Source organism: Choristoneura fumiferana, chromosome 9 (assembly GCF_025370935.1).
Source record: "Choristoneura fumiferana chromosome 9, NRCan_CFum_1, whole genome shotgun sequence".
Taxonomy (NCBI): Eukaryota; Metazoa; Arthropoda; class Insecta; order Lepidoptera; family Tortricidae; genus Choristoneura; species Choristoneura fumiferana.
In genome coordinates, this window is record NC_133480.1 from 2,455,088 (window position 1) to 2,468,245 (window position 13,158).

General features: G+C 37.9%; 1 protein-coding gene across 1 annotated transcript; it reads left to right on the top strand.

The window, feature by feature from the left end:
• The first annotated feature begins 167 nt into the window (after positions 1–167).
• On the top strand, positions 168–13,113 carry LOC141430972 (uncharacterized). Its single transcript, XM_074091882.1, has 3 exons — positions 168–301; positions 1,793–1,915; positions 6,478–13,113. The coding sequence occupies exons 1-3, from the start codon at positions 260–262 to the stop codon at positions 6,634–6,636; spliced, it is 324 nt and encodes a 107-aa protein (XP_073947983.1). The 5' UTR covers positions 168–259; the 3' UTR covers positions 6,637–13,113.
• The last annotated feature ends 45 nt before the right edge of the window (positions 13,114–13,158 follow it).

A 13,158-nucleotide genomic window follows, 5' to 3' on the forward strand; every position in this document is an offset into this window, starting at 1 on the left:
AGTTTCGCTATTTAGTAAAAAGACAACCGCGCAATATAAGTAAATTACTACCTTAACGCAAGGTTATAAGGTCAAGATTTATTTAGTAAGAAAGGAAACATGGCAATATTTGACCGTTGTTTCACACACGCATAAAATAAAATAAGTCCACTAATGTGTCAAATCAAATGTCAATTTCCTGAAAATGGTCGCCTCGCTGCTTTCAGGCTTTGTTTTTTTCTAATTGTTGTGACTAAAAAAATCTTTGAACCGGCTTAACATGACTGAAAAAGAAATAACGATGGAAGACCTCGATGAATCGGTAAGTATATCGTTTATTAATGTACGTTTTGTTTGTTTGTAGCGGTATTGAAAAGTGGGTCATTGAGCCGCCTGGCCGTATATGCTTATAGATGAATCGGTAGGACTCTGAAAGGGCAAAGGCTAGTAATTCTAGGATATATGCAAATAGAGCTATTCTTCTACGTCGCGCAGGTAAAGGTTAATGTGTTAGGTCACATGAAGGTTTCTAGGTCGGGGAAACAAAGCTTAATTGTTAAACTTTTATACGTGCACACTACACAGATTCGAATTAAGTATCTTAAGTAAGTGCTAGCTTTTGAGGCTCAAAATATAATGAAACCTGAATTGAATGTGTGTGTTTGTACTTACAGGTACCATTGATTATTCAAAACAAATAATGTTTATTTTGTGCCCAATTCGTGTTTATGACTCATTTAAAATGACTGTACATTTTGTTGACTGTACTTGTATTGTCACCCAAACCACATTTGCATACCAAATTTCAAGTCAATGCCATTAGCAGTTGAAGAGTTCCGTCCTGTGGAGATGATCCTGGCCGTACTACCAGGATGCCATTACCAGATTATTGTATTGTCACGCAATTTACATAAGTATACCAAATTTTCAGTCAATCCAAATTCTGGAAGTTGGTTGCATTTAACTTGCAAGAGATTGATTGATTGATAAGTACTTTGAAGACAGTTACACAAGTGATCAATGATATGCACACATCAGCTATAAGCTGCCTGTGCATTATAAATAAATTATAATAATAAGATTTTATAACAGACAGACAGACAGACAATGGGACAGGTGAAACTAAATAAAAGCTTTTAAAAGTAAAATAATACAGTACAGTTAATCAATCATTACTTATTTGCAAATATTGGTACTTACAGAACTTATAACTCAGCGAAAAGATGTATTATGATCAACTTTCTTAGACTATCTACTTGATCATTACATTAAGTAAACTCTGAGCAATCTGACAATCACCATAAAGAGTATTTTCCATAATCATGCATATCTTCCTGGGTTACATTTTATTCTAACTGATATACTTACTGCTTAACACCTAGAGTGAGTCACAAGCTTAGTCATTTTAGAAATGATTTAACCATATTTAAAGTTTTTTATTCAATAAATAATTTGTATTATGTATAATACAATGCTAGGACTCTGTTTGATATATCAACATTAACATGTACTTTTCTGTCTTGAGACAACCAAAAACTGTGATCTACCAATTTCCTCCCCTGGAATACAACATACATATATAAAAAAGTGCAATGGCAAGCACATTTAAAGACACACTCGAGGTGTGGTCACTCAGTATAATAATTAGTAAAACCTAAAGAGTTTAAACTTTTAACATAGAGTTCTGTTTTCAACAGTTATTTTTTCAATTATTTTGACTTATTTGATCATGTAACCCTTGCACTGTCCTTCACTTTGTAGAGGATCAAAGCTCAATCAACCTTTAAACATTATAACTTTTTATTCCACGCAGGCCAAACAAACTGACGAGCAGCTGGACCTGATGGCGTGGAAGGTGGATGACAAGAACGGGCTGGTGGTGCCTGTCGACAGCCAGGACATGTGCGTCATGCACCTGCTCAAGTCCGTCACCGAGGTAAGCCGCTGCTCATGCATCAACAACCTGTAACTATGCAAATAACTTTAAAACCTGCAAATTAATTTTTTGTTATAAATATTTATAGAATTCAAAACGTAAAAAAAACGAAAACAATATTCTTTTCATATATTTTTTTCATTATGTGTGTTGACCCATGACTATTGTAATAAAATTATGGAGTTATTTTCATTAACTATGCACACATTGACAAATTTCTGACAGAAATACCTTTTTGTATAAAATGAAATTTTCTAACTGCATAGGTACAACAACTTAACTGACAGACAGACAGACAAACAGTCAGTTGATGGCTCAAATTAAGAACATTGTTGAAATGAAACTTATCAATGAATGAATATAATTATTATTATTATATTTAGGCTATAACTGTGTCCCACTGCTGGGCTAAGGCCTCTCCTCTTGACTTATTAATATTAAATTTAAACATAATACCCATGGACACCACCTATACATATAACATGTATCAGTACTGTATGCAGCATATTCGTTGTTGATGCTTTGCAGTGAACTCTAAAACAACTGTTTGTTTTCAGCCACTTGCGTAAGCGCTGACAGAAGGTCAGAGATATACTAGCGTTCTGTCTCTGTTGCAGTTTGGGATATTTTTTACAAAATTTCCCTAAAATATAACTACATTTTTAGAGGAATCCGAAAGTTGAGTTTTATTTAAAGTACCATGATAAACCTTTTGATTTTTTCTTGTAATGCAAGATATAAGGGAATTGATCAGAGTACTACTCATAAAATTTGTTTCCAAAATAAACGGTATTCAAAAAGCTACGTCAAACGTAACATCGCGTATGCGACGCTGTCCAGAATAACAGCAATAATTCATAATACTAGCTGACCTGGGAAACGTTGTTTTGCCATATAAAAAAGGTGGGGGAAGGAGGGAGAAAAACATTTTACGACCTATTCTCATACCTACCAAACACAAAAATTAATCACAAAAATCGGTCGAGCCGTTTCCGTTTTACATTATTAGACATTATTTACGATACATTTATGTCGCCATAAATAATCTTACCCATTTGATTATACTTGAAGAAATATCCCAAGCAGCAGCGTTTCATGCTTATTGGTATTAGTACTCGGCGCGGTACAGTCGCCGAGAAAGCCCCCTGACCGGCGCTCGCCTCATAACGCCTCACCTCTTACTTGGCGGACTATACCGGATGATTCAGGAGACGTGAGCAGGACCAACCTTACACCCTCAGTAATTGAAGATGGATTGTTCACAAGTTTCACAACCATATTTAATTATGTATAGTATAACCCTACAAGGGTGGTTTGAAGGTAATACAGAATATTCACACACACTACATTTTTAATTGCAGTTATTAAATAATTTATTCCTTTTTTTGCAATATATTCAAAAAAATGTTAATCTCACTAATACTATTACGATATAAGACGCTTTAATTACCTGGATCCGGTAAGCTTGGTCCTGCTCGTGTCTCCCGCCCTGGATCACCCTATACAATACTAAACATCCATTGCCCTAATACGGTATTTGACAACTACTGATTTTGCCATATCTTAATATTATGAAAATATAGATAAACAGATAGTATTTAGCAAAAAGAAAATTTAAATCAAATGAAAATTGGATTCATAGTGATTTTTTGAAAAATCTATATACCTGTCTCTTTCTCAAACGTTTTTCTCTATGCAGCAAGTATGGCGGTACTGGCGTGTGACGTCACATGCCAGTATGTCTTTCTCTGTCTAAACTTGAATTTCAAACCTTTATAACTTTGTTATTTGTAAAGGTAGCTTAAAAATTGTTTTTCTATTCGATAACAGGCATTGTGTATTAATTTATAAAACATATACAAAATAGTCAAAAACCGTATTAGCACTTGTCGATCAAGTGTTTTTAAGAATTATCTTTTGACGGATAACATCTTAAGTAATATTTTCTAGCATTCCATAGGTGACTTTGTTTGCGTTAAGTTCGAATATCGCTTTTCATTATTCCAGTAGACACAAAATTTCATAGAATACGTGGATTAGATGTCAAAAGTTAATGCCTTTTGTATCCAACTTTTTCAATACTTAAGTGAAAATGTTTGGCCGCAAAAATGTTAAGTGTGCGGGGCAGATGGTATTATGCAGACATGAGTCAAAGGGTCTACGGGCTCTGGTTGAGAAAGACTGGTCGGCTTTGTGCGTGAACAGTTTGGAGAAACATAATTATCTGCATAATATCATCCATGTTTAGCTACAGTAAGTTATCAAATGTCTGCTGTACACAAGAGAAGAGAGTTTTTGTCAAGTCAAATCATAAACTTGCTTGATATAAAGAGGTCAAATATGTATGAATTGTTGTGTACATCTTACGTTTGATCATTGAGTAGATATGAAAAAGAAACTGGCAGATTTTTGACATGACTCAGGGGTCTCAGGGTCAATCCACACCGAGACGCGATGTAAAGACTTCTTTCATGATGTGTACCGCGCTGCGTTTCCGGTAAAAATGGATCGTCTAAAGTTTAAATTTCTGTGATAACCAAACCAGCAGGGCTACTATGAAACTCGAAACTCGAAGTTCGTGTCGTGCGGTCCCTCTGACACCTATACTTTTTAATACGAGAGCGAGAGGGACCGCACGACACGAACTTCGAGTTTCGAGCTTCTTAGTAGCCCAGCAGCATTATTTATTGTATTTAACACTGTTAAATTATGGTTTTCTGAGGCAATTCAATCAGATTTCTTGACATTAGAAATGCGAAAGCGGACTGATCGCTTTAGTGCAATTAATAAGCCGATGAAGTGAATTTGATGAGTTAGCTATAATGAACGCGCGTAGCTCGTACAGGCGGAACATCGCTAGATACAATACAATACAATACAAAGACTCTTTATTGTACACCAGACATAGTAAGCGATACAGACAACAAATTAACTAGATGGCGTTAGTGTCGTGAGGTCCTTTTGACACTACAGTCTTGCGATTAGCTCATTTAATTATTTAACCAATCACGGCAATCACAAATGCGATGCAAATGTCAAAGTTGACCAACTACCTCACGATATTAGCGCCAACTAGCCTAACCCCTAACCCCTAAATGCTCCAAATTAGATTTCCGTTTTTCTAAAATCTGCCAGTTGACGTTTTTATATCTATCCACCTAGCCTTTCAACTCCCGCCGGCTACCGGGGGAGTCAGCGAAAAGAGTACTGTCAAATCCCGCCGGCTCCTTGTAGAGCCAGTTGACTGTTAACGCAAATATTCATAATGTTTTGACAGTACTTTTCTTTTGGTAGTGCTCGGGTTTTGAAAGGTTAATGCTGACTGTACATAGTTACATATAAAAGCTTCAATTTCTCCATGTTCCTCATGCCCACGATACTTCAGAGAGGGCGTCATTCGTCTCGTGTTTATAATATTTTGCAAATCGAGGGAAAGATGCTCCGACGTATCACCACAGCAAAACGACGCCTGTAGTTTAGGTATACAGTTTAACAAGTAAGGCATGAAGAGGAATGTTGAGGTGCAGCGCGGGAAGTACAATGTAAAGTTTTTGCCAAAGAAAACGAGGACAGACTTGGCCACGCTTGACTTCACGGGGATCCCGAAAGTCAGATATATTCGATAACCCGAAAATAATGATTTAATTCAGTGAAAGTGATCAGTGCCGCCCGGCGTTGATTAAGGTAGAGCGAGATTGTCTACTCTACACTGCTTTCGTGCCTCTCAAAAGGTGCCATCATAATTTTATTTTGTACTGGAAACTGGAAAATAGCGCCCCTTGCCTAGAGCGACCGCTAAGCTCCTTTTGCTCTACCCCGGCGCTGGTTTTTATTGCCAATTACATTCGCTTTTTCTTTTGTGTCCAAGGGCCCCGGCAGGCTCTAGGGTGGGATAGGCTCTGCATGTATTCGAAGCAGGAGTTAACATACTGGTGGGCTATCGGCGCTGTCGTGCTGTGGTAGGTAATACTCAAGCCTGGCGAGGCTGGTTTAGAACTGGAGATGTGTTTATTTTGCTTCGACTCATTATTAAACGCTTCTCCAGCATATTAGCTTTTTGAAATTTCTGTGTCCAAGCCATGCTTGAGTTAAGCTGCGTATTCACTACAGGCATTATAATTCCAGTGACGTTAAAAGGGTGTGCTCCAAACCGAATTGACTTTACCGACCGGACAATACCGACCTGAGGCTGTATTGCCTAACGTTTCTGACGCTCGGGATCGCAATCAAATGACAGTTTTTGTATGCGAATCTGTCATTTGAAATCCCAAATGGTCGGTATTAGGCTGCGTTTCCTCAAGAGATGTACGAGGAATGTGTTTGTCATGAACCAAGAGGAACGCTTCATTTACCCATCCTCGCTTAGCGCAGCTCCAGTGGATACAGCTTGGCGGAGCGAGGATAGGTAAAGCAAATGTAGCGTTTCTATTGGCTCATGACACACATTCCTCGCGACGCACCCTCGCAAAATTCAGCAATAAAGAGTCCCGCAGCCTGTAGTGAATACGGCTGGGAGCGTCCCCCCGTTTTCCGCCCGCGCCCGCTCACGGCCCGCTCGCCAGGTGCGGTCGGACTACCGCGCGCTGCGCCGCGAACTGGTGGAGGTGCAGCAGCTGCAACGCGAGCTGTCGGCGCGGCTGCGCGCGCAGCTCCGCCTCGTGCACGGAAGGTTCGCGCGTCTGCGCCAGCGCCTCCAACAGGCCGACAAGCTGCAGCGGTAGAGCTAGAGACAAACTCGACGTTAGCGAAAGGGAAATTTCGGCGATGATACTGCGATGCCGCGTAACCGACGAGGATAAAGCCCGGCTCACATTTATCTGTCGTGTGATGTGTTGTGACGGCTTGTGTTGTGTCGTATCACAAGCATAGAGAGATAAATAGATATAGAAATAGAAAACGTTTATTCGCATTTCGCAAATTACATAAACACAAAATAAACGAGTATAAAGTAAATATTAATTAAAGTATTTGCGAAATCGCGAAATGGTCTCAGCTCAGCATAGTGCTGGCCATAGAGGCCAACGCTGGTCTTCCGCTGTGACCGCTTGGCTTTGTGAGAGAGAGACACAGAGAGCATCACGACACAACACGACAGATAAATGTGAACTGTATCTGACTAGACTAGAGGCATTTTTTAGGAAAGCGTTAGAATTACATTTTGTGTTTAAAATGTTCCGTGTAATATCCTCCTAACGCCCAAGTCAAGTTTTTGATATATGAACATCAAACTTTATGTCATTTATAATAGAGTTTGATGTTCAAATTACAGTAAGTCCTTTATAAAGGACTCTGGGCGTTAGGAGGATATAACACGCGGCCGCCGTCGCCACTTCTGTTCTTTTGAACTTGGCTCGACGCGCTGCCACGTGTCTAGATTTACTACTTTTGTAGATTACGCGGCATTAGCCATTGTTGGTAACACGGCATTACAGTATCATCGACGATTTTGTTTTCCTAGGTTGGATGTGTACAGGAAATGAAAGCAGTGGGAAGCTTATGAATCGGATGGAAGTAGGAATAGTCATATTCAAGTATAGCTAGTGCCATCCACGGAGACGCGTGATTTTGTCAAAATTAGACATTAATGACATTGTAATAAGGACCAGGGCACGCGTCATCGTGAATGACTCTGCTTATAGGTGGGTGGCGGTTTCAGAGTAGCGTTTATTTCTGTGCGTATACGGTACTGCCCCTCCCTGCTCCCCCCTGGCGACGCCCTTGGGTGTGCCGGTCCGGACTCCGGACTCGAGACATTGCCAGACCGTTTAGTTCGGGTCGCAATGGTCTACAAATTTCTATAATCTCTTCGATCATATTCGAAACGTCGCACTTGCCGACGAGAGAGCTGTCACAGATCCGCTTTCAAATTATTGTACGCAATACGTTGCTGCTCGAAAATTAATTAGGTAGGTAGGTATTATTTGTTAATTAATGCTGATTTTAAAAATATTGGCTCGGGTGCAATCTCGCTTCACAGCGCTATAACCAAAGTTTGGTTGCATTTTGTGGTTTTACGGAGTAGTGTGCTATACATATAAAAAATAAAGTTAACTGAATTCAAAACCCTAAAACTCCTACTAACTATTAGAGAGGTTATTTATTTGACATTACTAGGTTGTGGTATAATACTGTCACTTAGTGGTATGAAGTCGAACAATGTGCCAATAACGTAAATTTAATTTGTATTGTAATTAAATAGGTTCGTCCTTGTTTTGAATGCGCTTTATTTTTAATTTTTACGGCGATATTTTGCAGTTACGAAAGTCAATGTGGTATAGAATCGCGGTTTTTAAGAAATGCACTTATCGCTGCCATAATGTAGGGAATTTCATATGGCGTGGATTTAATCTAGCTCCGAACAACTAAACCCCATATTGTCACTACTTGTAAGAAAATCCGTATACTTACCTCAAAATCGATAATTTTTCTGAGTGAACTTTATGAACATTATTTCAAGGGTTACTTTTGTTAACGTATTGATTTGAGATACGAGATTTTTTGAACGTAATGACGATATATTTTGTCTATGATTCAGTTGGTTGGACTGAATATCCTTTTGAATGTTTTTCTTTCTTTTGGGATTTTTCAATTGTGGTCAATGAATCAAAAATTATACTGAAAAACTTTTACAGGAGCGTTCAGTCAAACCCAATAACCTCCAGAAATATCCCGAAAGAATAAAAAACACCTAAACGACTCGAAGCGTCGTGATCCACGTAGTCTCATGTAGTTCCACCTCATTAGGTACGCGTCAGATGTGCGTGCGTCCAATGTAGTTTCCCTTTAACTCATTCACTGCCACCGACGCATATATGCGTTTCCGGAACTTCGCCCAGTGCCGCTGTCATAATTATTCATACATTTTGAACGCACATGTGCGTCGGTGGCACCTGTGGAAGTCGGGTGGCAGTCAATGCGTTAAGTTGCCGTGTTTAAAGGTCCTATAAGGTTTTGACACAAAATAAGCATTATTGACAGATTAGAAATCTATGTATGCCCCAAAACTGTACCTAAACAAGCCTTGCTCGCAAATGACCTGAGTATTATAATGTAGTTATATAATGGGTTGTAGATTATTTAGGATCTCAACCGAGTGAAATGATGAAATGACTGATGTCTAGTGTATGTTTGTAATTAGTGATACAAGCGATGGGTTGTAAAACTATTAATTATTTGATAACTTGACACACTTAGATTACTTAAGACGGGATGTAGACCGAGAATCATTACAAATATTGGCGGTTATGCCTCTCAGACAGTTTTAAGTACATAGGTATATTTAAAGTACGGCCGCGGAGCTAGAAAAATTTCGTACAATGACCTTCGTCTTGTCTCTGTCGCTTGCGCGTAAATATTTGACGCTGTCGCTTTCAAGAAATTCATGTGAGCGAGCGCGGCGGCGAATATTTACCCCATTAGAGACACATAGTGACAGGTCATTGTACGGCATACTCCATGCTCTGCGACCGTGCTTTACTTAACCTAATGTGGATGCCAAACTAATTAAATGGATAAGTGTGAGTGATCAAATAATTAAAAAGTTCAGTGTATTTATTACAGTTGCTCAACTCGAATTGAGCTTCGAGGCTCGCGTAAAAGCTTTTAGTATGTCGACCTAAATTGGATCTGGAACAATCTTAGAGCTCTTAAGCTCTTAAAACCAAATAAAATAATACTAGATGTCGCCTTTAGATACATCGGAAAAGATAAGTTGCTCTAAAATATGGGAACACTATATTGTCAAATGAAAATGTCTTCAATCAAAACCAATTCCCATGGTACTTCACCAATGTACGTATGGTACAAGATATTTTATCTACATCTATGCGACACGTTGTTTTCATTAATTCTCGAAAACAAACGATCTTTCTCGTTCTTGAGATGTTTAGATATTTTGAGCATTGGCCTATTTGATATATATAATAGCGACTATATAAAAGGGAAAAGGATGTAATCAAATTACTTAATGTGTAAATCGATTAAGATTGAAAACTATTCCCAAAACGAAGTTTAAATATAGACGCCAAGTCACCCGCGAACCTGAAATTATAGCTTATTTCCAAGTGATTAAGATAACGTGTAGAATTGTTGAACGTAGTTGTTTTGAATTTAATTTAATAGAAATTTTAAGAACAATTATCTTCATGTAATTTATAAAATTTTACTTTGTTGTAGTCAATTTATGAACGTGAGTAATCGAATTTAACATAGCGTGCTATAGAATTAATTGCGTAGATATATTTTATAAGTTGTATGCTGGAATATTGCATGTTTCCATAGACATAGATATTAGATATTCTTACCCAAATAGATGACGAAAGTAACACTTCTGTTTTAACTTATTCATATCATATTATCAGAAATTTCCGGTATCAATGGTATATGAATTCATATGCTGATGATATCTAGAAAATTTTGAACAGTATATGTAAACTCCTTATATCTATGTCTATGCATGTTATGATTTAATGTTATGTAGACTCTTGTTTACATTTGTGTAGCCAAACGAAAGCATTTACTAGCATTTATTATTTGTAGCTAGATGAACGTAGGTAGATATCGATTTAGTAATAGTTGTTTATTCTATTTTGCGCTGTCACTTTTTGCACCCAATTTATAAATAAGGAGCATCGTGTTACAAAACAGCTTCAAAATTACTGAAAAACCCTTTTGAAAAGTTCTGATCTTATTTATATGGCGGCAAAAGTGGGAGCGCCCAATAGTCGTTAGTTCACCGTTTATCTTTGCACATATCACGCACTGCATGGTTTTTATTACATGTTTTAATCGGAATCGAACGAGGCAAACGAACGTACTAGCTACTCACATGCTTTTGTTGTTAACGAATAGAGTTCAACTCAAAATTGAAAGCATGTGAGTGGCTACAGAAGGTTCTCTACCGCACTTTCGTAAATCGTAATTAAAACTATAATTTAAAGCTTTCAACTATAACTGAAAGCATATTTATTTAACTACTATTGGAAAGATGCTCCACTAAGTAAAATCTTAAGCCGTTTGTCAGTATTGACAAAACATTACCTGCCTTTGACCTACCTAGTTAAGACGCAAGCTCCCTTTTGCAGATCTCTAAAATGTCCAGTTTGCAAATCATTATTACTTAACTTTTATATTCCTTTCACAGAAAAATTTCTGCTCTCAAAATATCCATTTGCAGAAGATCCCATTCTCAAAATGTCCCTTTCGCAAAATATCCCGTTCTCAAAACGTTCAAGGAAAAAAAATCAAATGAGGAAAATGACCATTGTTAACAGCTGCGAACCTATATATCGAACATAAGTAAGGTAGGTACCCAAACGTCAGTGTTAGATATAAAAAACAAGTGCACAGTGCAACCTTCTCGTCTTTTGCCTCTTCGATATTTAAATCTCGTAGCGAAGTAAGTGAAATACATGTCTGATACTATGTCTAAGTCTTAAGGTCTAAATCACGTTTATAGACTAGGCTAGTCGTAGTCCTATTCATTTTTGATGATTTTTACACTTATCCAAACGGTACCTACATGGAAATTGACTTTGAAACTTTAAAAAAGTCGAATACCTATTACTAATAAATTTAGAGGACGATGTCCGGTAGTTAATAATGTTAGGATGAATGTTTTAACCTTTTCGCCGCCACGTCAAATACAAAAGACATCATCCATACGCCAGGCTTCCATATTGCAATGCCTAAAATTGAACAACACAATTGAACGAAGGTTGCTTTTGCATTGAAGTAATGGGCGTATATATAGGTCGTTGGCGTGGAACCTGCGGTGCGTATAATGAGTCGTTGGCTTCGAAAAGGTTAAAGTGGTCCGTTGGTAAAAATGGCATAATGACATTGTGCATCTGCGAGTGCGTGCTCGCCCCGAATTTGTCGGTGTTGGGGGAAGTAGGATATTTGCACTTTTGCCCCGACCGTAACAACTATACTATAGGTCCCAAAGTCCGCACACATTTTCACGAATTCTGTATTGGAATTGTGCTGTGCGCGTGTGTGTGTGAGATCCCGTGATCTCATACGGTATTGCAATATGCAACAGTCGCTATGATCTTAAGTTAGTTAGTAGGTAAATAGGTAGCGAAAGCAACAAAATTTAATTTTGAAACAATTTGAGTAGTGAATTAATTGGTAATTTTCCGGCTAAATAAAAAGTAAAAACTGAATTCTACGACAAGGTGAGGTCGGTAAAACTACGCCTCGCTGTATACATACACTTACATGAACGTGCAGTCAAACTTCGCCAAGCAAACTGCACGAGGCGTGGTGGAGTGTTACTTGTCCTAACTTTTTTTGTTTGCAGAGTTCTGTCTATAGGTACTTTTATTTAGTCTAAGGTTCAGACTTGCTACTCGCCTACTTACCTACCAATTATTAATTATTATCGTGTAAGTATTGTCAAGGCGTAGTACCAACGGATCAATTTAAAGTTTTTAGGCATTTATTCGAGATATTCATCGTTGCAAGTAATTCAGATCTTATTCAATACGAATTGTAATTCAGAAATATTTTGCCATTCAATTTGAACGAAGATTCGAGCACGTCCACTTACAGCACAGCTAATTCTATTCACTGATTATAATATGTGGCTCTAAATATACTGAGCGGAAAAAAATCTGGCCCTCAAATGTATGCAGAATCGGTAATTTTGTATGAAGGGTGGGCCAAATTTTTTGCCGCTAAGTAAATATATGTACCTACACCTGCCGAAACAGGGCTTATACGAAATTCGTATCGTGCCGTTCTGTTCACGCTAATACTAATAGTATTTAACAGAAGAGGGAGAGTCGGAACTATTTTACATTTGTGTAGATTTGAGAATAGTCAAAGCAAATCAACAGCGCTCTCCCGGCAGGTGTAAACTTTGCCTTAGAAGGCCTTCACACTCTCGCCGGAGAAGCGTGAGTGTAAGGCAGTTCGATCCAAAGCTTCTACAATAAACAGAATATATTTTGCTTCATTATATTGTCCATTTTACGGCCTTCATCTAACTCTTAATATTAATTGGTAAGATTCGAATCTCGATGTCCAACTACGACAATATGCACTCTGTATTCCTATCTATGCATAGTTTAAAAAAAAATACTTAAAACTTCATTTTGTGTTGTTAAAGATTTGGATATTTTCTTGTTGGGTTTATATTTACAACTAGCATTAGTGCCCAGTCTCGTTTGAAACAGTTTGTATTTGTTTTCGAATAAAAATATATTTTATGGTTCCTAATTGCTTTTATTGTGTTAATC